Here is a 27,101-nt window from a genome sequence, read left to right as displayed (position 1 = left end):
AAATACATCCACAAGTACACTTCAATTGACTCAAATCATGTAAATTAGCCTATCAGAAGCTTCTGATGCCATGACATCATTTTCTGGAATTTTCCAAGCTGTTTAAAGGCACAGTCAACTACTGTCAATTATAAATTAAATAATCTGTCTGTAAACAATTGTTGGAAAAATTACTTGTGTCATGTACAATATACATGTCCTTTGTTAACAAGAAGTGGTTGAGAAACCAACCTAAGTGTATGTAAGCTTCCAACTTCAACTGTGTGTGTACACCAGAAATGTTGTTTTACAGGGTCAGCCATAGTAGTACGACGCAAATGAGGGTTAAGTGCCCTACTCAAGGGCACATCGACATATACCTCCTCCTCCTGTGGCTTATCTTGTTACTTCTTCTCCTGTTACCTCCCCCTCTTAAGGTTCCCCACTGAGCAAAGCAACCGACAGCCAATTCAGGTCTACCAAGATTTGAGAACCCCCCCCCCCAGAATTAACCTTTTAACCTTAGATAAATCTATACATGTAAATCCATTTGGTACATGTAAGGCGTGGGAACATGATGAATATCATCAATCTGGGGATGCTGTAGACAGTGAATACATATTATATAAATACAGGGAGGATCGGGAGGTAATATCCACGGAGGGTGACCTGTATGCCCCAATCTCCCCATGTGCTGGTATGTTCAAGCATTTTCATTCCCCTTATCCTTACAGGAAGAGGAACTGAAGGAAATACAACCTACACGCTGTGTGTGTGTGTGTGTGTGTGTGTGTGTGTGTGAGACCGACGCATCCAGCGAGCCTAACTGGAGCTCTTATAAAGAGGTAGACATTTTTATTTTCTCAGGGGAAATCTTCTAAGTGGTAATAGAGAGCAAATCCCTACAGCGTTTCAAAATGACGCAGGATACGATAGCGCACCAATAAAGTCTACTGTAGCAGTTAACCGTTTTCCCCCTGGGAGAAGCAGAGGTGTCATTGTTAGTGGGAATTGGAACTGTCATATTGTCTGTAAAAGAGGGCTGGTTTCCATGGCTCGTATGTTTCTCATTCCTTTCATTCAATTACAGTCTTATCCACTATTCCACTTTGACTAAAGAAGGTTGCACTCCTTGACGTTGATCTACTGTCATGCTAAACACATCAGTATTTTGTCCATTGTAAATGGTCTACTGTCAGTTGCCATAGGTGTGTGTGTTCCATTGAAGCCTCTGGTTTCTGAATGCATTGGTAACCAATGTCCTTAGGCCATGGTTTCCAGTCTTTTTCCTTCGAGAAGGCTTTCCTGCTCACCCCTCAGATGTCAATGGTAGCCTATAGTAACCAGCCTGTCTCTCCTCATCTGTGGTTACCATGGGCAAATGAATTGTGTACATAATATGTTCTATTAGCCATTATCATTATGCTTGAGATTTTGGGCATCTTTGATCAGTCTTAGGGCGTCCGCATGCTTCCCAGCCGAAACAGTTTGGAAAAGGTGGTGCATATGTTATATTGACATTTTGTGACGTTTTTGTTCATTTTGGACTGAAGCAATTTTTTTTAGGCTGTTCGGACACACATGCGTTTTTCTCGAGGCAAGCTGAAGTCTGTAGCTGAAGTCTACGCCCTTCATCGGTGATTGGTCAACAGTAGGGATTTTTCAATAAATTATTTGTCATTCAACATGCACATTGCTGCTTTTTTTTCTCATTTTTCAAGGGAGTATGCGAGCACACTCGTTCGCCTAGCCGAGTTGTGGTTGTCGCCAGCCAAACTGAAGCATGCTTACGCCTTGACATGGACTGTCAGATGTATATGTAGCTCTTCGCAGTCCACATTGTAAACTCATTCTCCAAATATCCTCTGCCTTTATGTCAGTGACAATGGTCCAAATAAAAACAATCAATGCCATGGTCTTTCACAATGCAACTATTTCAGTGTATGATGTCATCAGGATGATATTTTGTTCATTTATCCTGAGCAGAACGGTACACAGGCCTGCCCTGTTAGGACTGCTGAGATGATTAGGTAGAAATGGCCCGCCCATTCAACCCTTTAACCAGACCTAGTGAATAGGCCAGGAGCCATTCTGAAGGGGACTAGACACAGGAGCCATTCTGAAGGGGACTAGACACAGGAGCCATTCTGAAGGGGACTAGACACAGGAGCCATTCTGAAGGGGACTAGACACAGGAGCCATTCTGAAGGGGACTAGACACAGGAGCCATTCTGAAGGGGACTAGACACAGGAGCCATTCTGAAGGGGACTAGACACAGGAGCCATTCTGAAGGGGACTAGACACAGGAGCCATTCTGAAGGGGACTAGACACAGGAGCCATTCTGAAGGGGACTAGACACAGGAGCCATTCTGAAGGGGACTAGACACAGGAGCCATTCTGAAGGGGACTAGACACAGGAGCCATTCTGAAGGGGACTAGACACAGGAGCCATTCTGAAGGGGACTAGACACGGGAGCCATTCTGAAGGGGACTAGACACGGGAGCCATTCTGAAGGGGACTAGACACGGGAGCCATTCTGAAGGGGACTAGACACAAGAGCCATTCTGAAGGGGACTAGGAGCCAAACCATTATGAAGGGGACTAGGAGCCAAACCATTATGAAGGGGACTAGGAGCCAAACCATTATGAAGGGGACTAGGAGCCAAACCATTATGAAGGGGACTAGGAGCCAAACCATTATGAAGGGGACTAGGAGCCAAACCATTATGAAGGGGACTAGGAGCCAAACCATTATGAAGGGGACTAGGAGCCAAACCATTATGAAGGGGACTAGGAGCCAAACCATTATGAAGGGGCAGGAATGAAGGACGTCCGGACTGACTGATAGTTAATTAGATCAACGTTGTGCATATTTAATTTTAGAGATGGATGGACATCTCTCTGGGAACATCATGTAGGATAGCTGGGCCCTCAGACTATGTATGTAGTCTGAGGATGTAGGCCTTGCTGCATAGTAAACCGTTGTGTTGCTGAAGGTGCTGCCAGCAGTAGACCATATCCAAACAGAATGCAGACACAAGTCCACATAGACATCATACAGAATATACAATATCAGAACAGTAAACATCAAGTACAGGTTGATTACAATGGGAATATGCAATTTACAGAGGGGCTAATAACCATTTTTACAGAGGGGCTCTATACCATTTTTACAGAGGGGCTCTATACCATTTTTACAGAGGGGCTCTATACCATTTTTACAGAGGGGCTCTATACCATTTTTACAGAGGGGATTTATCTATATAAGCCGAGGGCAGGATGCTGACGTGGCTAATGTATAGAGTATATACAGTGCCTTGCAGAAGTGTACGTCCATAGCGCAAATGCAGTATAGTGCCGATTTGTATTAGAGGTCATTGATAACAAGGTGCAGTAACCGGCTCAATGCAAAGTCACTTAATCCATATGAGCCCGATGGCCAGTAGATGAAGGCCACTGTTGGCATGGCTACAGAGTCCATTTTTATCTCATTAGGATGGGTGTCCTTCCTCTATAGCTGATGAAATGAATGGGGTCTGGTTACAGAACTTCCCACTGGGCAAAAACTGCTTGAGTCAATGTTGTTTCCACAACATTTCAACCCAAAAATGTAATGTGATGATGCTGAATCAAGGTTGAAAACTGATTTAGATTTGAAAAAAGTCATCAATGTAAGGGAATCTTGTTTTTTTTTTCACCCAACTTTTAACTTAAATCCACCCCACACCCTCCAATGACATGGGAACATTTTTTTGTGGATATCACTTTGAATTCACTTTAGTTGACAACTCAACCAAATTCATTTGCATGTTAATATACTTGGCAATGACATCCATTTCTAGTTTGTTATTATTCTAAATTGTTATTCCTCAATATACCAGTCTAGATGGATAGAGGCAAAAGTGTCTGTGTGTGTTTGCATGTGCGTGTTTAGATAGAATGGGGAAAGCTGTTTTTGAGTGCCCTTTGGCAGGAATGGATTATTAAGAATGATTGTGATGGTTTGTTGGTGCAAACCATCACAAAGCCCCCACGTGGCGCTGTTCCGAGATCAGACAATGGGGCCCTCGCGGCGCTATGGGTCCCCACACGGACCTGCATGCCATGGGGAGGAGGGCTGTGGTCTTCTGCATGGAGCTGTACCCTGCGTGATAAAGCATGGCATCACCTCGCATGATACGCTCTTAACCATGATGACCTTATGACCTCAATACTAAGGAATGTTTTAGTGCAACAAAGATCTGTTTTAGAAAATATTACATCTATATATTATGTTAAATCGCTCCACCATTTCCTTGTTGCTAAAATTCTATTAGTTTGCCTTATTTCAGTTTGACAAAACAAGCCACTCGGGAGGCTTCATATTGCAGCGTTAACTGGAAGATGCTGTATTGCTCATTAGATTATTGTAAGATGATGGACTTGGAGTGGATCTTTCATACTGGAATTCATTGTCCGTTTCTACAGTTTCTAGTCGTCTGATTTAATTGGTATTGGTGAGTATGACGTCTTGTCGTTTCTGATGTTTGTTCTTGCCGTTGGTGGAGATGGTATTTGACGTTAGATGGGGAGCCCCCCTTCACCCCTCCCCATGTAGCTAGAGGGTACAGACACATACACCCTTGTTAGGCATGAGTTGTTTAGAGGGAGTGTGGATTAGAGAGCAGAGCACCATTTAGGTCAACAGCCATCTAGTAATGTGTATGTGACAATACATTTTTTATTTTCTGTACTCATTAGTAGTGATGCACCGATATGACATTTTTGGCTGATACCGATATCCAATATTTTACTTGATGAGAACCCGATACCGATAACTGATATTTAAACTTTTTGTGGCCTTTTTAAGCATTCTAGTACAGTTAAATAGTAAATACACATGGACGCAGCGGTCTAAGGCACTGCATCTCCGTCCAAGAGGCTTCACTACAGTCCCTGGTTCGAATCCAGGCTGTATCACATCCGGCCGTGATTGGGAGTCCCATAGGGCGGCGCACAATTGGTCCAGCGTTGTGCAGGTTTTGGGTGGGGTAGGCCGTCAATTGTAAATAAGAATTTGACTTGCCTAGTTAAATAAAGGTTACACACACACTGACCAAAAGTAATTTTTTTGGCATTTACGTATGTCCCCATTACCAGTAAAACATAATCAAAACCTATTTCTTACGCAATATGACTTTCCTCAGTACGATATCCTCGACGACCCACTGTGCTGTCAGACTCGGCTGAAATGGGGCTGAAATCGCTGGTCCACATGTCAGTCGTGAAGCTAATAGCAGTGACACGATGTTATTTTTACAGCAGTGACGCTATTACTGTTTAACTCCTGTAAGGCAACATCTGAAAAATAGCGCACTTGGTAGTGTGTACCGGTGCTCGACCAGTCAGCGAAAGCCAACATTACCCACGACAGAGAGCGGTTGATTGTCAAGGGCAATGAATTCCATTATCTTGTCGTTAATGGATTTGGCCTTTGTTGTCTCGCTGATTTTTTTTTTCTTCTCTTTCAAATGAATGCTGTGTTGCACGTGTTGCGCTAAATTTGACGTGGCGTCATTACGCCATGTACCTACGTTATATAGGTATGTACGTCATGTACCTACGTTATATAGGTATGTACGTCATGTACCTACGTTATATAGGTATGTATGTCATGTACCTACGTTATATAGGTATGTATGTCATGTACCTACGTTATATAGGTATGTATGTCATGTACCTACGTTATATAGGTATGTATGTCATGTACCTACGTTATATAGGTATGTATGTCATGTACCTACGTTATATAGGTATGTATGTCATGTACCTACGTTATATAGGTATGTACGTCATGTACCTACCTACGTTATATAGGTATGTACGTCATGTACCTACCTACGTTATATAGGTATGTACGTCATGTACCTACCTACGTTATATAGGTATGTACGTCATGTACCTACCTACGTTATATAGGTATGTACGTCATGTACCTACCTACGTTATATAGGTATGTACGTCATGTACCTACCTACGTTATATAGGTATGTACGTCATGTACCTACCTACGTTATATAGGTATGTACGTCATGTACCTACCTACGTTATATAGGTATGTACGTCATGTACCTACCTACGTTATATAGGTATGTACGTCATGTACCTACCTACGTTATATAGGTATGTACGTCATGTACCTACCTACGTTATATAGGTATGTACGTCATGTACCTACCTACGTTATATAGGTATGTACGTCATGTACCTACCTACGTTATATAGGTATGTACGTCATGTACCTACCTACGTTATATAGGTATGTACGTCATGTACCTACCTACGTTATATAGGTATGTACGTCATGTACCTACCTACGTTATATAGGTATGTACGTCATGTACCTACCTACGTTATATAGTACCTATGTATATAGGTATGTACGTCATGTACCTACCTACGTTATATAGGTATGTACGTCATGTACCTACCTACGTTATATAGGTATGTATGTCATGTACCTACGTTATATAGGTATGTATGTCATGTACCTACGTTATATAGGTATGTATGTCATGTACCTTCGTTATATAGGTATGTATGTCATGTACCTACGTTATATAGGTATGTATGTCATGTACCTTCGTTATATAGGTATGTATGTCATGTACCTACGTTATATAGGTATGTATGTCATGTACCTTCGTTATATAGGTATGTATGTACGTCAGCTTTGACATCGGTTTTGCACATCCGCGTTAAAATAGACATCAGGCTGATGGCGATGTTGGCATTTTTAGCTAATATCGGCCAATTCCGATAAGTTCACCGATTTTTATATTGTGCGTCCCCATTAGTATACAGCACCATCTGACAAACAGTGGGTTAAATATTCCCACCTTTGGTATTGTAGAAGAGAAATGCACCATACATACAGTACAGCATGCCACCATGACGCCCAAATTCAATTGGGTGGTGAGTTTATGATAATTCTGGAGAGTGATTGTTCTGTAATCCCATTACACTTTTAATTTCCTGAGTATATGTATGGCTCTGTGAAGGATAGTATCGATATGAATCAGTGTGGAGTCCACAAACGACCAACTAAATTGGCTTCATGTGGAGACGGCGTGCCTGGTGGCAGTGCCCACTATGGGGGAGAAGAAAGAAACCTCCACTCCTGGCAGATGGCACCCAGACCCTGTCAGCCTTTACCCAGGAGAGAGAGGTACAAAGACCACCAACATTCCTGTTAAAGCACCAAAACCAAATAAAAACCATGAGCTGGCACACACCCAGAGAGAATTATTTTATGTAGAGGTGCTGACTAAAGGCCAAGAAATTGGAAGCTATAAAAATAGTTGCACACTGTATATATAAACTCCCAGTAATGTATTGGGTAAATCACCAACGTTTCGGCATCACTTTGCCTTCTTCAGGGTAATGTCATGAATTCTTGAACCAGGTTATGTAGACAAACGGTGCAATTAGTGCAACCAATGACAGTGAGGGGTGTGTCAAAATTATTAACTTAATTTGAATGAATTGAGTGAAACTTTTACACAATAGTTTATAGCATTGAATATATTAGGCTATTGTTGTCATATGGAAATGTAAATATTGTACATAATATTAGCATCAACATACATTATTATTTAATTCAATGTCACATATATATTAAACTGTTTCCTGTTTCCTATTTTTTTGTTGTTCCATGTAATCTTTTGGTTCAACCATAATGCATAATAAGCATCAACAAGGGGAACATATTGGGTGTATGCTGATAATCTGTAGAAAGAATATATCCATGTATAAGACTTGTTTATAAAAGAGAGGATTTTTCATAGGAAGGGCCTGAGATCAGTCAATATTCAGACCACTAGGGGTCAATGTTTTTAGAGAGGATATCCAGTAAGCAACAAAACAAAACCGCCGTTTTCTCTCTGACACCGACATCACCATCAACCAGACGGTGTACAACTGACCAATCAAAAAGCAAGCAGGCGGAGGACAGAGTGAGCGAGAGAGCACATGGCTGATGGCCGGCCCGAAACTTGCAGCACTTCTCTGGTGGTTGGAGCCCATTTTTTGACTGTGATGTCATTGTCAACACCATGTTTTGTTTGTCCAATCCGAAACCAGCTGGGGGCCATTCTTCTTATCTGCATCCCTGTGAAGCTAACTGCGGCTCTGGGATAGTTTACACTCTGAGATAACTCAACAGTTGATCTGGGCCCGTATTCAAAAGAGTTTGAGTAGAGCTGATCTAGGATCCGGTCCCTCCTGACCATTTTAATCTTATTTAAAACTGATCCTATAGCTGCAATCTTACTCTTGTGAATACAGGCCAAGAGCCCAGCCCACACACTGTTTAGGCTTAATCACATAATCATATTCACCCACTGTTCTCAGTACATTACCCTAATAAAATGGTTAGTATCACAAAGGATAATGTCTTGTACGTAGATATGAATGTGCATAATATCCAAAACAGATGTAATTGTGTGACGCTGATGTTAGTGGCCCGCGCGTAAGCCTGTTTTACGTTAGAGTATGGCAGAGTTGTTTTGTCTGACACATGCATCCCTGGCCTGTCAGCTGGACTGGAGAGGGCTGTGATGTTTAGGTGAACAGACAGACCGTGTTGTCCAGTGTGTTTCTACAGTATTTGATAGCGGAAGCAGTATCGTCAGACTTCACCCACACGGGACACCGATCGCCTTGCGGAGGCTAGATCAGAGGCTTATTGGACAACGTTCAACATTACACAATGTACAAATGAGAAATGTATTGTAGAGTCCATAGAAAATCGAGACTCATGGTATCTCTATTAATCGTATTTCCATCTACGTTCTGTAATATTGTACCATTGAGTAGAATAGACCCCTGGGCTCCATCATTAGCCCGTGCTAGTGGGAGGAGAGCGGGAGTGGAGGAACAGGATGAGTTAAAGGGGGAATGGAGGAGGGGCAGCAGGGAGGCTCAGGGATTCTGGAGGAGGTGAGGAACAGAGGAACGGAGCACGTCTCAGACGTGGGTAAAATCTGAGATTCGTGAATCACACTTGAGACTGGTGTGCTGACTCATAAACTGAAAGTATATGGGATTAAGAATGTTTTACTATGTTACTGAGAATGGTAGCTATAAGAGTACCGCATCTGTTTGCTTAGTTCATATTGTAAATTTATAACTTCATGCTTTAGTTCTATTTACTGTATTTTGAAATGATTCTCTCATATCGGTGAAGCCAGAATTCCCCCCCCCCCCCTCATCGCTGCATTTCAGGAAGTATCAATTATTAACACAGCAATTTTCTCCACTACAACATCCAGCCAGCTACCCTCTCCCTCCCTCTCTGCAGAGGATGGGGGTGACTGTGTGCAGATCAATCTGTACGGCGTGTGCAGGAAAATGTTTTCACTTTGCATGCTGCAGCACTAGCCGTAGCCCCGCAGCCTCTCATCTCCCTATATTATGGTATAGGATCAGAGCGGGTGTACTGTATTAGGGTATAGGATCAGAGGGGGTGTACTGTATTAGGGTATCAAATCAAATTTATTTATATAGCCCTTCGTACATCAGCTGATATCTCAAAGTGCTGTACAGAAAAACCCAGCCTAAAACCCCAAACAGCAAGCAATGCAGGTGTTGAAGCACGTTGGCTAGGAAAAACTCCCTAGAAAGGCCAAAACCTAGAGAGGAACCAGGCTACGAGGGGTGGCCAGTCCTCTTCTGGCTGTGCCGGGTGGAGATAATAACAGAACATGGCCAAGATGTTCATAAATGACCAGCATGGTCAAATAATAGGTCTGGTACAGGTAGCACGTCCGGTGTACAGGTCAGAATTCTTTAGCCGCAGGCAGAACAGTTGAAACTGGAGCAGCAGCACGGCCAGGTGGACTGGGGACAGCAAGGAGTCATCATGCCAGGTAGTCCTGAGGCATGGTCCTAGGGCTCAGGTCCTCCGAGTGTACTGTATTACGATATAGGATCAGAGGGCTGGTACTGTATTACGGTGTAAGATCAGAGGGGGTGTACTGTATTACAGTGTAGGATCAGAGGGGGTGTACTGTATTAGGGTAAAGGATCAGAGGGCGTGCACTGTATTACGGGTATAGGATCAGAGGGGGTGTACTGTATTAGGGTATAGGATCAGAGAGGGTGTACTGTATTACGGTGTAGGATCAAAGGGGTGTACTGTATTAGGGTAAAGGATCAGAGGGCGTGCACTGTATTACGGGTATAGGATCAGAGGGGGTGTACTGTATTACGGTATAGAATCAAAGGGGGTGTACTGTATTATGGTGTAGGATCAGAGGGGGTGTACTGTATTAGGGTAAAGGATCAGAGGGCGTGCACTGTATTACGGGTATAGGATCAGAGGGGGTGTACTGTATTAGGGTATAGGATCAGAGGGGGTGTACTGTATTAGGGTATAGGATCAGAGGGGGTGTACTGTATTAGGGTATAGGATCAGAGGGGGTGTACTGTATTAGGGTATAGGATCAGAGGGGGTGTACTGTATTACGGTATAGGATCAGAGGGGGTGTACTGTATTACGGTATAGGATCAGAGGGGGTGTACTGTATTACGGTGTAGGATCAGAGGGGGTGTACTGTATTACGGTATAGGATCAGAGGGGGTGTACTGTATTAGGGTATAGGATCAGAGGGGGTGTACTGTATTAGGGTATAGGATCAGAGGGGGTGTACTGTATTACGGTATAGGATCAGAGGGGGTGTACTGTATTACGGTATAGGATCAGAGGGGGTGTACTGTATTACGGTATAGGATCAGAGGGGGTGTACTGTATTACGGTATAGGATCAAAGGGGGTGTACTGTATTACGGTGTAGGATCAAAGGGGGTGTACTGTATTATGGTATAGGATCAGAGGGTGTGTACTGTATTACGGTATAGAATCAAAGGGGGTGTACTATATTAGGGTATAGGATCAAAGGGGTGTACTGTATTGTGGTATAGGATCATGTCACTGCGCTGGGATGTGACTCAGATCTCAGAGGGGAAACACAGCTGGCTGTCTGAGTGTGTAAGAGAGAGGCCTGCTGGGCGGAGTTCTCTGTAGTCTGGTGTGCCAGAGTTCAGTTGTCTACAGGGGAGTTAGGCTAGTCATTAGCTACAGGGATTTCACCAGCAGGCAGCAATACTAGTGTTTTTATGGAGCGAGAAGCTCTCTGACATTTAGATTTTGTTGTCACTGTTCTCGGAGCTATTCGCCTTGACTGAGGAATAGCCATTTTTCTTGAGGTGTCGTAATATAAAATGCCACTCATTAAATATGTATCATGTTATATTGCTGTGGTTTCCATCTAAAAGGTCTGGTAGCAGAGAATCCACAGTGACACACTCATTTGGTACTGCTCTGTTAAAGGTTCTCAGAATTAATATTCCCTCAACTGAAATTTGAATGTAAGGTTTGTGCTTTCTGCTGCCGTTGTCTGGTCTCACTGAGGAAGGCCTGATGAATACTAAAGCCAGCTCCTTTTTGCAGTTGTTTGGTGGTTTAGGCTATTCAAAAGCCACCTCCGTATGGATTTGAGGCCAACTGGAATTTGCGCTGGTAAAAAGCCTACAGTGTTTAGCCGCTAATCGCTAGTCTTAATTCAGTGCAGCTGGCTAATGATGAGCTTAATTTCTCCCCCTAGCTCTGTGTTTTTCCTCTCCATCCGTCTCATCAAAGGCTGGTTGTCTAACATGAGGGAGGAGAGTTACCACTCTAATCTAAAAGAATTAACCAGTAGTCTACACTCCACTCACAGATTCAGCAACAGTTTACGTATCCTGCACGGTGGAGTAACTAACTAGCTCATCAGTCTTAAAAAGAGGAATGCAATTATCATACATTTGGAATGAGGAGGATTCATTTGCATGTTCGTGCTTATGGTGTGTAGCCTACGGCTCTGAATAGTTGATAACCTGTGTGAGGACAACCCCAATATCCCACAATGCACTCTGTCCTGACTCCTGTTCCATGGTACTGTGCATTGCAGTACGCTACTATGACCTTGCTGAAGGCAGCAGGCACAGAGTTTCCCCCTCTCTCACTCCTTCTAAACTATCCCCCTCTTTCCCTCCCTCCTTGCTCTTCTCTCCTGCATAAACCAGCTCTCTCCCCCAAACCATCCCTCTTTTTCACTCCCTCTCTCCTCTATTCTGGGAGGTCCCACCCCCTCTTACGCTCTTATTACTGTCACCCTCCCACCCCTTGATTACAGCGATTGGGCTGTCAGGCCTGTGATGATGATGATGATGATAATGGGGGTCTCTATTTTCATCCTCACTCCCACTGCAGCGCCTCAGAATACACCCACTAATCGACCCGCTACCACCTTCATTATGGAAAGGGAAGTAAGCAACGATCAGGAGCTGTATCCTAGTCTACTCTCACCTTTTATGAGAACCGCTGTCTTGATTTTCAGTTGATGAGTATCTTTTTCTCTGTGAAAGAGTGATGACATTCCAGCTCCGTTTCAAGACACAAAAGGTCTTGTGATGTTCTGTTTGTCCTGTATGAGAGCTGGGCAGGCTTCTTTCTGTCCCACAGTGGTTGTTAGCTCAATGGCCTTCACATCTGTCAGTTCAGTCAGAGTCCACATCCCTTTCGGGGATAATTTAGCCCAATTCTCCATTGGGTGAAAGGGATATTTTAGCTCACATCAATGTCAAATCAAATTTTATTAGATGCATACACATATCTAGCAGATGCTATTGCGAGTGTAGCGAAATACTTGTTTCTCAAGCTCCAACAGTACAGTAGTGTCTAACAATACACACATCTAAAAGAATGGAATGAAGAAATTAGGATGAGCAATGTCTTTTTTGTTGATAGTTTTCTAAACATGCTGTCTTCTAGAAAGTAATAACATCATCCTGAATGTTTTAATCTGTTTAAATTGTTATTTTATAGCCCAGAGCATGAGCCTGACAATGATGGATTTTTCACGTCAATATCCTCATAGGAACATCCCATTGTCGATCTAAATGCCAACCTCATAATTGAACCACTAGTAAACAGTCGTTAATTAAATATCAAATCAGATATTTTAGCTCAGACTTTCTCATACAACAGCAGCTGTTTTAGGGGGTGTGTTTTGCCCCCCCAAGTCTTCAACCCATATTTCTCTCTGTTGCTGGGTCGGCCAGGGCAGAATAGGAGAGATGGGGAGACCAGAGGCAGAGAGGGATAGACAGAGAACAAGGAAAGGTCCAAATTAGAACAAGTGTGTGAGATGGGCAGGCAAACTGAGGTTACAGATGTCACCCCAAAGAAACACAGACACACACATAAGGTGACCACACACTCACCAAAGACACACAGCCATAAGACCCCCAAACAATGAATCTACCCGATAGGACTAATTCAACCTGACAGAGTCTGTGTGCCATTGGCTGTTGTTGATCCTGGCAGCGGTAGTCAAGGTAACACAAACAGCCACATGGACTATGAGGTCTGACATCCTTATCCTGCCTTATTAATCTGTTCTCTACTATTCCCCCAGACGGTACCGTGGCCTCAGTATGCACTTAGAGAGGAAGCTCTCTAGAGTATCTGATCGGCAAAATTGGGACTGTGCTTCTTCTGGCAAGTTGTAGGAGCAGACATTGTGTACACAACCTTGTTTAAAGACCTCTCTTATCCCTTCTTTCTCACCTCTCTTTCCAAAACCCTGTGAGTGTATCCCCCTTATCTCTGTCTGTCCTTGGCCTCCTGGGAACCACAGGCCATCTTAAATGACCCACAGTGATCTACAGTCATCCTATTCAGCCTCCGGGAGGCTGGGGGTGGTGGCATTAATGGATAAACCGCTCCCTCTGCCACAATGATAGCCAGACCTGAAGCCTCCTGGACAATCACATCACCCCACATCACCCCACACAGTGGTTTCCCAGGTGGCAATCAACTGGCAACCGTTTCCAGGGGCGATACGAAATGACCCTGTCTAACTCTCCTCTCTGACAACTGAAAGGTCAATTCAGAAGAGACTAACTAGTGCCTCTTCTGTAGTCAAATTGTCAAACATCTGTGTGAAAGTGAAAAGTGTTGGGCTTGTGTTGTGTACTATACCCGTAATAGTGTCGTATTGCATTTCCAGATCCCAGAGATCCCCCCCCCGCACTGTCACCAACGTCTCCTGTCCTGTCTACTGGTGTCATCACCACTGGCCTGTACCCAGGCAGGGGACACAGTGACAAGGCCACCTCAGCAGTCTTGAGGCTGCTGGCTGTCACACACCGTCTCCTCATAATGCAGACTGTGTCTGGACTGTAAACAGCTCAGCCCGGGATGGATGGAAAACTACTGGCTTTTCTAACCCTGGATCTGCAGTGTTCTGAACTTCACTGTTATGTCAGCTTATGCTTATGGCATTAGATTCTGAGAATATTTGATGTGTCACTGTGAGTCTGCATATCAGTAGAATGTTTTACATGAGTCTGTAGTGTGTTTGGTGTGGATCCCAGGGAGAGTATTTGCTGTGTTAGCAGCAGCTAATGGGAATCCTAGTAAAATACTAATACTTGGCAGTACCATTGAGCAGCTTAGCGACATTAGCTCATATGGTTTGTCCTTTTCATTAACAATGTACTCATGATACTGGACTTAATCCATGGTGCATGTACAGTATCACATCTCATAGGATCAGTAACCTGTAGGTTACATATGTGTTGTGAAGGCATTCATCCAATGGGAAAGGTCATCAAATGCAGCTGGAGTGTTCCAGAAATGTCTACTGCTCCCGGTCTTAAAGCCGTCGCTATGACTATGCCAACATATGGCTAGTTGTCCGGGTTATCAGCTGCTCAGTATGAGTGATCCCGGCTGAGGAATGGCAGCCATTTCAGCTATGCCACCCAAGAGCCACTGCCTGCCAAACACACACGCCTCCTCTCACCTCACCGCTCTCTGTCTCTCTCTGTCTCTCTCTGTCTCTCTCTGTCTCTTTTTATCTCTCTCTGTCTCTCTGTCTCTTTTTATCTCTCTCTGTCTCTGTCTGTCTCTGTTTGTCTCTCTTTATCTCTGTGTCCTGTCTGTGTCCTGTCTGTGTCCTGTCTGTCTCGTCTGTCTCTCTTTATCTCTGTGTCCTGTCTGTGTCCAGTCTGTCTCCTGTCTCTCTCTGTCTCTCTCAGCCTCCAATGGCTATTGGTTTTGATTTTGCCTCACAACACACTGCCAAGTCAAGTCATCCATTCATGTCAGCATGACAGAGTTTCTGACTGAGCCCTAAAAATGATGTGTGGGGATGGAGGAGATTTTGAATCTGTATTGGAAGAGGATTTTGGTCAATGTGTTCTGATGGCTGTTGCTGTTTTGAGTTGGGAAATGTATAAATCTGCAGTCCTGAGAGAGAAGGTCCTCCAGCAGACTGCTCTCCATCTCTCTTCCACTGCCTCAACCCCCAAGCTTCTGTGGCTGTCCCATCTGCCTACCTAACTGGCTCCAACCAGTCAACCCTCTCTGCCCTCTCCCATGGTATGAGTGGGATGTGTGGGGGTGAGATGATGATGATGATGATGATGATAAAGGAATCCCCTTTCTGCCTGTCCACCCACTGATTCTCCCTGCCTGCCTGGGCTGAATGCACTACCACAGTAATGCAGAGGAGCTTGTGTATGTGTGTGTGTGGATAAGTAATGTAGGCGCAACTCCCTCTGCTTTGTGTGATTAAATCATGGTAGCTATAGATATTACATGAGAGAAAGGAGAGGTGGAAGGCAGGTTCACTTTTATTGTCATGAATCTTGCCCTGGAGGCAGAACTGAGAGATGTCCGCTAGATGGGCCAGCTGCAAGTCAAAATGAATGTAAGGTTAGGTTTAGAATCATGTGCCAGCTAGTGACCAATCTGCAGAGCTGCCTCCAGGGCAAGATTCATGACAAAAAACACTAACCTGGAGGTGGAGAGAAGACAAAATGGAGATGGGAGGTGAAAGAGAGAGAGATAAAGAAAGGGCCTACACAACAGATGCTTGCTGCAGTGATTTCCTCACATGACAGTGTATTTAGACTCTGCAGTACTTTATTGTTGTGATGTTTTGACCCTCAGCTCTTTACTATAAGCGGTAAAGTGGTGCCTCGTCCATTGTGGCACTGAGCTTAGCAACCATGAAAGAGCTATCACATCACAGACAGATTTTAATTGGGCTGTTCGAGCGAGCTGTCAGCATGTAGCCACACACACACACACATACACACACAGTGATGCGCAGAAAATAATGAAATGGCACAGACATCCTTCAACAACATGACATGTATTATAATAATGGCCCCTCCTTCTCCTCCAGTTCTACCAGAGTGGGATCCAGCTCTAATCTAATGGTGATGTTTAGTAGAATCATCTGAAAGACTATGTCCCAGAGAGTGGGATCCAGCTCTAATCTAATGGTGATGTTTAGTAGAATCATCTGAAAGACTATGTCCCGGAGAGTGGGATCCAGCTCTAATCTAATGGTGATGTTTAGTAGAATCATCTGAAAGACTATGTCCCAGAGAGTGGGATCCAGCTCTAATCTAATGGTGATGTTTAGTAGAATCATCTGAAAGACTATGTCCCAGAGAGTGGGATCCAGCTCTAATCTAATGGTGATGTTTAGTAGAATCATCTGAAAGACTATGTCCCAGAGAGTGGGATCCAGCTCTAATCTAATGGTGATGTTTAGTAGAATCATCTGAAAGACTATGTCCCTGAGAGTGGGATCCAGCTCTAATCTAATGGTGATGTTTAGTAGAATCATCTGAAAGACTATGTCCCGGAGAGTGGGATCCAGCTCTAATCTAATGGTGATGTTTAGTAGAATCATCTGAAAGACTATGTCCCAGAGAGTGGGATCCAGCTCTAATCTAATGGTGATGTTTAGTAGGATCATCTGAAAGACTATGTCCCAGAGAGTGGGATCCAGCTCTAATCTAATAGTGATATTTAGTAGAATCATCTGAAAGACTATGTCCCAGAGAGTGGGATCCAGCTCTATCTAAACGATATCTTAACCGCCATCGATAAGAAACATTACTGTGCAGCCGTATTCATTGATCTGGCCAAGGCTTTCGACTCTGTCAACCACCACATCCTCATCGGCAGACTCGACAGCCTTGGTTTCTCAAATGATTGCCTCGCCTGGTTCACCAACTACTTCTCTGATAGAGTTCAGTGTGTCAAATCAGAGGGTCTGCTGTCCGGACCTCTGGCAGTCTCTATGGGGGTGCCACAGGGTTCAATTCTTGGACCGACTCTCTTCTCTGTATACATCAATGAGGTCGCTCTTGCTGCTGGTGAGTCCCTGATCCACCTCTACGCAGACGACACCATTCTGTATACTTCCGGCCCTTCTTTGGACACTGTGTTAACAACCCTCCAGGCAAGCTTCAATGCCATACAACTCTCCTTCCGTGGCCTCCAATTGCTCTTAAATACAAGTAAAACTAAATGCATGCTCTTCAACCGATCGCTACCTGCACCTACCCGCCTGTCCAACATCACTACTCTGGACGGCTCTGACTTAGAATACGTGGACAACTACAAATACTTAGGTGTCTGGTTAGACTGTAAACTCTCCTTCCAGACCCATATCAAACATCTCCAATCCAAAGTTAAATCTAGAATTGTCTTACTATTTTGCAACAAAGCATCCTTCACTCATGCTGCCAAACATACCCTTGTAAAACTGACCATCCTACCAATCCTCGACTTTGGCGACGTCATTTACAAAATAGCCTCCAATACCCTACTCAACAAATTGGATGCAGTCTATCACAGTGCAATCCGTTTTGTCACCAAAGCCCCATATACTACCCACCATTGCGACCTGTACGCTCTCGTTGGCTGGCCCTCGCTTCATACTCGTCGCCAAACCCACTGGCTCTATGTCATCTACAAGACCCTGCTAGGTAAAGTCCCCCCTTATCTCAGCTCGCTGGTCACCATAGCATCTCCCACCTGTAGCACACGCTCCAGCAGGTATATCTCTAGTCACCCCCAAAACCAATTCTTTCTTTGGCCGCCTCTCCTTCCAGTTCTCTGCTGCAAATGACTGGAACGAACTACAAAAATCTCTGAAACTGGAAACACTTATCTCCCTCACTAGCTTTAAGCACCAACTGTCAGAGCATCTTACAGATTACTGCACCTGTACATAGCCCACCTATAATTTAGCCCAAACAACTACCTCTTTCCCAACTGTATTTAATTAATTGATTTATTTTGCTCCTTTGCACCCCATTATTTTTATTTCTACTTTGCACATTCTTCCATTGCAAAACTACCATTCCAGTGTTTTACTTGCTATATTGTATTTACTTTGCCACCATGGCCTTTTTTGCCTTTACCTCCCTTCTCACCTAATTTGCTCACATTGTATATAGACTTATACTGTATTATTGACTGTATGTTTGTTTTACTCCATGTGTAACTCTGTGTCGTTGTATCTGTCGAACTGCTTTGCTTTATCTTGGCCAGGTCGCAATTGTAAATGAGAACTTGTTCTCAACTTGCCTACCTGGTTAAATAAAGGTGAAATAAATAATGGTGATGTTTAGTAGAATCATCTGAAAGACTATGTCCCAGAGAGTGGGATCCAGCTCTAATCTAATGGTGATGTTTAGTAGAATCATCTGAATGACTATGTCCCAGAGAGTGGGATCCAGCTCTAATCTAATGGTGATGTTTAGTAGAATCATCTGAAAGACTGTCCCGGAGAGTGGGATCCAGCTCTAATCTAATGATGATGTTTAGTAGAATCATCTGAAAGACTATGTCCCGGAGAGTGGGATCCAGCTCTAATCTAATGGTGATGTTTAGTAGAATCATCTGAAAGACTATGTCCCAGAGAGTGGGATCCAGCTCTAATCTAATGGTGATGTTTAGTAGAATCATCTGAAAGACTATGTCCCAGAGAGTGGGATCCAGCTCTAATCTAATGGTGATGTTTAGTAGAATCATCTGAAAGACTATGCCCCGGAGAGTGGGATGTTCACACACAGATTATGCAATAGTGAGTACAATGGGGTGTGAAACGATTTGATTCCCATTCGGCTTCTGTCTGCATATTAAATGGTGGATGAGCTACTGTTTCCACAAAGGAAACAAGTTCATTCTCCACAGAGATGCGTGGTATGGGTACACCCCATTAGACAGACCTTTTAGAAGATGTCTTGCAAGGGCCCATAATATTTCTATAACTAGTGCCCAGAGTTTTTCCTCTAAACTCAAGGACCTACACATGATTCCTCTTCTAGCTTACCTTCCTCTGCACATCTCTCCCTCACTCTCTCTCTCTCACTCCCTCCCCCCTCCCTCTCTCCCTCTCCCCAGATTACCTGCCTCCAGGACTTCTTCGGCGAGGACGACGTGTTCATCGCGTGCGGCCCAGAGAAGTACCGCTACGCCCAGGATGACTTCCTGTTGGATCACAGTGGTAAGGCGTCTGGTAGGCCTGACTCACTAAATCTAACATCACCTATATGTTGTGAAACCTTGGTCTCTCTCATAGAAATAGGTGTAGATTCCTGTTCTAGTGTCTATATTTCTATGGCCTCTCTGTCCCAACCCTTTCCTCCCTCTTTCCTTCATAGGGTGCGTGGGACATGCCAGGTCTCTCTCGGCAAAGAGGTCTTCTGACCTCAATGGGACTTCCTGGTTAAATAAAGGTCCTATAAATTGCACACTATTCCCTATAGAGCCTCCATAGGGCTCTGGTGAAAAGGAGTGTACTCTATTGGGAATAGGTTGCCATTTTGGACTCACCCCTCCTTTCTGTCTCTCATAGTATAGTGTAACTTCCCTAAAGACATGTCAATGCCAAACCACTTTCCCCTTTTCATAGTAGAAGTCAGGATGAAGTGTGTCTGAACGGTGTAACATGATAATTATCTGTCAACCACACAATAGTGAACGTTAATTTTCTCAGTTGAATGAGTCTCATAATTGTTCTGAAAGTGGTTCCGGTGACTCGTGATGCTTAATCATGACTCTAACATAATCATGACTTAATGATGACTCTAACATAATCATGACTTAATCATGACTCTGACATAGTGTGATCATCACTCAATATCTGAATCCATTCCTCTCCTCCAAGAGAAGGAAACTATTGATTACAGTATGTGTGAGACTATCGGTCTGAACACACAGATTCCTGCCTTCTGTAGGGGAAAGTGGCTGCAGTCACATTTTGTAGGGTGTAGTTGTAGTAGTTCATTCCATTCCAGGGTTCCTCAGTGACTGTCATTATATGAATATGTACCATCCCTGTGTTGAGAAGAAGACGTTCTTGAAAATCACTTAAAATATGTCCGCAGCGATACCCCCTACTGCAGCAGGATATGGCCTCTTTAGTCCATAACTAGCCCATTGTTATCTTAAGCAGGCCGATGTCAGTACAACTCCTCTGCAGTCCCCTATCCTCTGTGCTAGATAAGGTGGAGACAGGATGTACTGTCTATAATATCCAAACAGGCTAATTTTAGACACTTCTCAAAACTATTCCCAAGGTTCTAGCTACATCCTGTTTTCTTAGTGTTGCTCCTGTAACATAGCATTTAAAGCTGCAATATGTCACTTTTTGGACAACCTGACAAAATTCACAAAGAAATGTGAGGTATAGATCTGTCACTCGCATTGAAAGCAAGTCTAAGAAGCGGTAGATCTGTTCTATGTGCTCTTTCTATATGGCCCATTTTAAAGTTTTGTTTTTTGTGTCTTTTTACTTTTGGTTTTGTACACCAGCTGAAAATATATTTCACAGCAGATGGTACAATGATTCTCTACACTATACTTGCTTGTTTTTTCACATAAACAGAAATTAGGCAAACTATTAGATTGTTAGCAACAAGGAAATGGCAGTCATTTCTGCATAGTGCATCTTTAAAACACACACACACACACACACACACACACACACACACACACACACACACACACACACACACACACACACACACACACACACACACACACACACACACACACACACACACACACACACACACACACACACAGGTGTAAACACTGTTTGTTCTAACGATGAGTGTTTTTTTAGTTTCTTCATCTGAATCTGTTCTTCAGTTGTTTTAGCGCTTCCTTGTCCTACTTCTCCTGCCAGGCTCCATTTGAAGAATTAGGTCTTCTCAAAAACAAGTGTTTGCTCTAGGTACCTCTTTTCAGCTGCTAAGTCTTTGCACGGTGTCTTACAGGAGTCCCAAGGGGCTGTTGTTGTTGTCAGACTCAATTGTGGAGAACAGTGTCAAATCCAAACAAGTCAACAAACTAGCATGGTACAGTAGCTAGCATCGTAGTGAACTGAATCGCACCTGGGGTCTGCTCCAATAACAGGCTTGGGTCACATCCACTTTATAGGGAATCATTTGTCTCCAATTGGCCACAGCTGGTTGGTACCTCCTCTGTGTTCATGGTGTCATAATAGCGTCTAACACTATAACACCCCCCAATTAACAGCATCTGACATGACCCAGACAGTTTAACCACTAGTCTCATTCCAGTAACCAGTAATATGCTGCTCCTGAACGCAGCTCGCTCTGTCTGTTGTCAACGCTGCTAAAACAACTCTATTACAGGCGGTTGGTGGCACCTTAATTGGGGAGGACGGGGCTCATGGTAGTGGCTGGAGCGGGATCAGTGGAATGGTATCAAATACATTGAACACGTGGTTTCCATGTGTTTGATACTATTCCATTCACTCGGTTCCAGCCATTGTTATGAGCCGTCCTCCCCTCAGCAGCCTCCACTGTTTTATGTGTCTGTGCAACACCACCAAAACAGTTGAACCACCAACCTCGTTACCCCAACACCTACTGCTCCAGCATGCAGCTCTGTCAACCTTGTCAACTGGTGTATGCACCTTTGTGAAACGCTACTAACATAATGGCGTTGGTAGCAGCGCAGCAGGCAGCAAACACGATAGCGTAATTACCACAGCTTGTGCATTTTTCATGGAGTTTTGGCGCGCACAGAGCCACAGACGACTGTACATGTGGTGTTCGTTTGGAAAAAGCAAAATGTTTTCTTTTTTTTTTGTGGAAAACTCTGCGTGAATTAAACATTCTTAACTTCTTGAACACTCCCTACTTAATGCTTACTCAAAGAGAGCCAATTATATTATAGAGCTAGTTCCTAGCTGGAGCTATTTTAAAATAGTTTGACTGGAACACTGGGGACTGTATTGAATTGTGCTAGATAGGAAATGAGGTGTGTGTGTGTGTGTGTGTGTGTGTGTGTGTGTGTGTGTGTGTGTGTGTGTGTGTGTGTGTGTGTGTGTGTGTGTGTGTGTGTGTGTGTGTGTGTGTGTGTGTGTGTGTGTGTGTGTGCGTGGTTTTAACCCTGTGTGTGTTGTCTTCACAGAATGCCGGGTGCTCAAGTCCTCATACTCTGCTCGCTCGCCCACTCCAACAAGGGCTGCTGGGAGCAAGAGCCCTGGACTCTCACGCCGTATCAAGTCCCCGGGCATAGGTATACACATGCATGCACGTACACACAAACACACACACAGTTATTGGGTGACTGAGTAACTGATTTTCATCTGACACTAACTAGTGTAATCACCTCAAAAAGAGTCTCAGGACTTTGGCAGGCTACAGGCCATTTGGCCAATTACCAAACATTTATCTTTAAGCTCAGTTAAACATTGATTATGAGGCTTTAAGTTGGACATTGAAACCTCAAGCTGTAAAATTGTTTTTTGCAATTCTCTCTCTCTTTCTCTCTGCAGTAAGAAGACCAATCCATTACTCCAACAGTAGCCAGTCTCCTGTTAAATCCCCAGGTAAGCCTGTTGACATCCTGCACTGCCCACTCTATTGGCCCATTACCCAACCACAACAAACCACTCATTTTCATCTACCTAGCTATCATTACTAGGACCTTGAGTTTTCCCCTGAGCATGAAGCCTAACCAGGAATGACTCCTGGCCTTAATCATCACCACAATATGTTAACAATAATCACTACACAAGTCTTTCTCAGAGAGCTCACCAGTTAAACCCTTTTGAAGTTCCTGACTGCTTGGAGTCTTGGTCAGTGCACCCGTGGCCTAAGGTTGACCTTGTGGCTGACGGGGCCCTGTGAGAGGTCCAGTTTGTCTCTTTCAGTACAGTATATTGTAATGTCAGCCAGACTCCTGCTGTGTAGGGAAGTGCCATCAATTACTCTGAAGGAGCTCTGCTCCACTGTGGACCTCCCTGGCCTGCCACCCTGACCCAAGACTATTTAAAGATCTCTGGATATCGCTCTCTCTTTCTCCCTCTCTCTTTCTCTGGCTCTTGCTCTCTCTCTTTTTCGCTCTCTATTTTTCTCTCTCCTCTCTTCCTGGCCCAGAAACTCTCTCTGGCTTCTACAGTATGCATCTAATCTGAGCTCAGACTGGTGCAGGACCAGCTGATACAAACCCATGTACTAAATTAGCCTCAGTGCTTTAGTCTTCAGCTGCTTTCACTGAGCCCTTCTAATAGAATTGAATAATCACATCAGTTGTCCGGCATCACATTCCCTAGTAGGTGCTGTACTGTATTGGTGGTTCTGACTGTTGTTCGCAGGTCCAGATTGGTTGTCTCAGGGAATGGGTACAGCGTGTGGCGGTGTACCTGCCAAGAACCTATAGTGTGTGGCAGATGAGGCCTTTCACAGAAATACACTACCATTACCAATACAGCCAACTTCTCCAAAGAAAGGCCATGCCTGGCCCTGTTGTTTGAGGAGAGGACTGGTTGTGACACAGGAAGGTTCCTGGAGGTAGGCTGCTTGAGGTACCATTGAACCCTCAGGGTCGTAGCTTTCGTGTGGCCTAAGCTGCAGACAGATTATCCAGGCAGCCCGCGGAGGCACCTGGTGTGACCCTTCATGTTTGTCTGTTGGAGCCAAACACAACCTGCTTCCCCCCAGAGGGGACCGGACAGGAAGTTGGACAGTCACACAGTTCTAGACACGAAACGCCACACTACACCTGAAGAAAATCTAGCACTCGGTGTTAAGGAAAGGTCATGAATTTGTGGTGGAGTACTCTTAGTACAGAGACTTTTCAACTCAGTGAAAGTAAACCCATTCAAAGTTAACTTTGTTGTGTCACAAATGGATTTCCTGCCCTATCTTTTATCACTTCCTGTGATAGAGGCATTTCCTTTAGTATTCAAAGAAATGAAGAAAAATAGAATACACAATGTAATAACAGTAATACACTTTTAACCAGCCACATCTCTACAGAGGAAAAAGGACTTCCTCTCTCGTTTGCCCTTCCCCACATGAGCACGTCCTGTTGGGCCAGCCCTTGCCCTATCATTGTCTTACTATGGTGCTCTCTCTCTCTCCCCCCTTCCCCCAGTCAATGGTGTCCCTAGCAGTACGATCTCCACCCCCAAGTCCACCAAATCCAATAGCTCCTCCCCCACCAGCCCCCGCAGTATACACAGCTTCAAGGTGAGTCACACACACACCGTGTCTCACACACACACCACCTATAATCTCCAGATAATGATATTGTACTGTATGTTCCCGTATAGGAAGTGATTGTATATTTAGACACATGCTATAAATAACCATATAGTAGCAAATGATTTAAGCTCAAATGCACTAGATCAGGAATAGTGGTTGGCCAGAACACTTGAATCTGTTGACAGTGGGGACAACAGCACTTAAACGTTCTCTAGATGATTATTACAGTTTGGCAACACCTACACCGTGTTTACTTGGCAGGTCCATAACGTTTGATATAACTTAGTTACTCTGAAGACCTCACAAAATAACGTATTGAAAAGAAAGATCGATGATGTAATCCACCCAGTTCAAAGGTGTTTCAGCTTGAGATTCCTCCTTTAGATAGCGTACTAAATAATGCATACAGTTTTCTATTCCAGGTAACTGAAATAAGGCTTATGGTCCGTGTACTTCTAGAAGTGTTGAAAGAGATTCTCTTCCATAATAGAAAAGATTACTGAGATGACTTGGCGGATTCTGTCGCATGTGAAAGCCAAGAATGCTTGAAAAAGGAGTCTTATAATAACCCATATAACCTATTCAAACAGCCATCACAGCTGTCTCTTTTGGAAAAGGCCTCTCGTCAAATTATTCATTATTTCCAACATTGGTCATCATTTCGATCCATTAAAGTTTGTGTTTCCTCTTTCTGTGCCTGATAAGTGACAGTAGGGGAGGCCTATCCATTAAGATAGGTCCTAACACCCTGTACTGTTCTGAAGGGCAGAACACATATTTTAGGCCAAATGCATAATTAACACAGTGATATATATATACCTGCTCACTTTCTTTTGAGTTTGGGTAGGCACACAACGTCCACAGAATGGAGCACTGTAAGAGCAATACAGAAGAGACGTGTTTTTGTAGAATCGTCTTCTGTCTTTCCATTGAGCTACATACAGTCGTATGAAAGTTTGGGCACCCCTGACAATTTCCATTTATAAATAATTGGGTGTTTGGATCAGCAATTTCATTTTGATCTATCAAATAACGGATGGACGCAGTAATATTTCAGTAGTGAAATGAGGTTTATTGGATTAACAGAAAATGTGCAATATGCATAAAAAAAAAATTAGACGGGTGCATAAATTTGGCCACCCCAATAGAAAAAATCACATCAATATTTAGTAGAGCCTCCTTTTGCTAAAATAACAGCCTCTAGACGCTTCCCATAGCCTCTAATGAGTGTCTGGATGAAGGTATTGTGGACCATTCCTCCTTACAAAACATCTCCAGTTCAGTTAGGTTTGATGGTTGCTGAGCATGGACAGCCCGCTTCAAATCATCCCACAGATTCTCAATGATATTCAGGTCTGGGGACTGGGATGGCCATTCCAGAACATTGTACTTGTTCCTCCATACGTAGAATGTATGCACACATGACTGTAAGTCGCTTTGGATAAAAGCGTCTGCTAAATGGCATATATTATTATTATTATTATTATTCCTCTGCATAAATGCCCGGGTAGATTTTGAGCAGTGTTTTGGGTCGTTGTCTTGTTGAATAATCCAGCCCCGGCGTAACTTCAACTTTGTGACTGATTCTTGAATATTATTCCCAAGAATCTGCTGATATTGAGTGGAATCCATGCGACCCTCAACTTTAACAAGATTCCCAGTACCGGCACTGGCCATGGAACCCCCACCATATTTTACTGTGGGTAGCAAGTGTATCTCTTGGAATGCTGTGTTCTTTTGCCGCCATGCACAACGTCCCTTGTTATGACCAAATAACTCAATCTTTGTTTCATCAGTCCACAGCACCTTATTCCAAAATGAAGCTGGCTTGTCCAAATGTGCGTTTGCATACCTCTAGCGACTCTGTTTATGGCGTGTGTGCAGAAAAGGCTTCTTCCGCATCACTCACCCATACAGCTTCTCCTTGTGCAAAGTGTGCTGAATTGTTGAACGATGCACAGTGACACCATCTGCAGCAGGATGATGTTGTCAGTCATTGGAGGTGGTCTGTGGGCTGTTTATGACCGTTCTCACCATCCTTCGCCTCTACGATATTTTACTTGGCCTGCCACTTCTGGCCTTAACAAGAACTGTGCCTGTGGTCTTCCATTTCCTCACTATGTTCCTCACAGTGGACACTGACAGCTTAAATCTCTGCGATAGCTTTTTGTAGCCTTCCTCTAAACCATAACATTGAACAATCTTTGTTTTCAGGTCATTTGAGAGTTGTTTTGAGGCCCCCATTGTTGCCACTCTTCAGAGGAGAGTCAAAGAGAACAACAACTTGCAATTGGCCTTAAATACCTTTTCTCATGATTGGATGCACTTGTCTATGAAGTTCAAGGATTAATGAGCTCACCAAACCAACTGTGTTTTCCAATTAATCAGTGCTAAGTAGTTACAGGTATTCAAATCAACAGAATGACAAGGGTGCCCACATTTTTGCATAGCCTATTTTTCACATCTGTTTTAATTTCATACAACTTAATATTGCTGCACTAAAAATCTTTGTCTGGACAATACCCCAGTTCTCAGCTTTTATTAGAAAATGAATGGCATGCCACTGTGATCATTTTCTGTGACGACAGAGTAAATTATTATGCAACCTCAGAGGGGTGCCCATACGACTGTATCTAATAATGGGCTATAAAGTCGAATATCAAACATTTTCTTACCAAACTATACTGAACA

At 43.7% G+C, this 27,101-nt stretch overlaps 1 protein-coding gene across 1 annotated transcript in view; it reads left to right on the top strand.

Moving 5' to 3' along the window:
• LOC118377924 (serine/threonine-protein kinase DCLK2-like) overlaps positions 1-27,101 on the top strand; it is a 95,995-nt gene that overhangs the window by 27,117 nt on the left and 41,777 nt on the right. Inside the window, exons 3-6 of the mRNA XM_052485236.1 lie at positions 19,285-19,399; positions 22,330-22,437; positions 22,697-22,750; positions 24,301-24,395. Of these exons, the coding sequence (XP_052341196.1) occupies positions 19,285-19,399; positions 22,330-22,437; positions 22,697-22,750; positions 24,301-24,395 (372 nt within the window). The remainder of the gene's footprint in view (positions 1-19,284; positions 19,400-22,329; positions 22,438-22,696; positions 22,751-24,300; positions 24,396-27,101) is intronic.

This window comes from Oncorhynchus keta, chromosome 29, assembly GCF_023373465.1.
Source record: "Oncorhynchus keta strain PuntledgeMale-10-30-2019 chromosome 29, Oket_V2, whole genome shotgun sequence".
Lineage (NCBI taxonomy): Eukaryota > Metazoa > Chordata > Actinopteri > Salmoniformes > Salmonidae > Oncorhynchus > Oncorhynchus keta.
The sequence above is the reverse complement of the archived record's forward strand: the minus strand, read 5'-3'. Positions and strand labels throughout refer to the sequence as shown.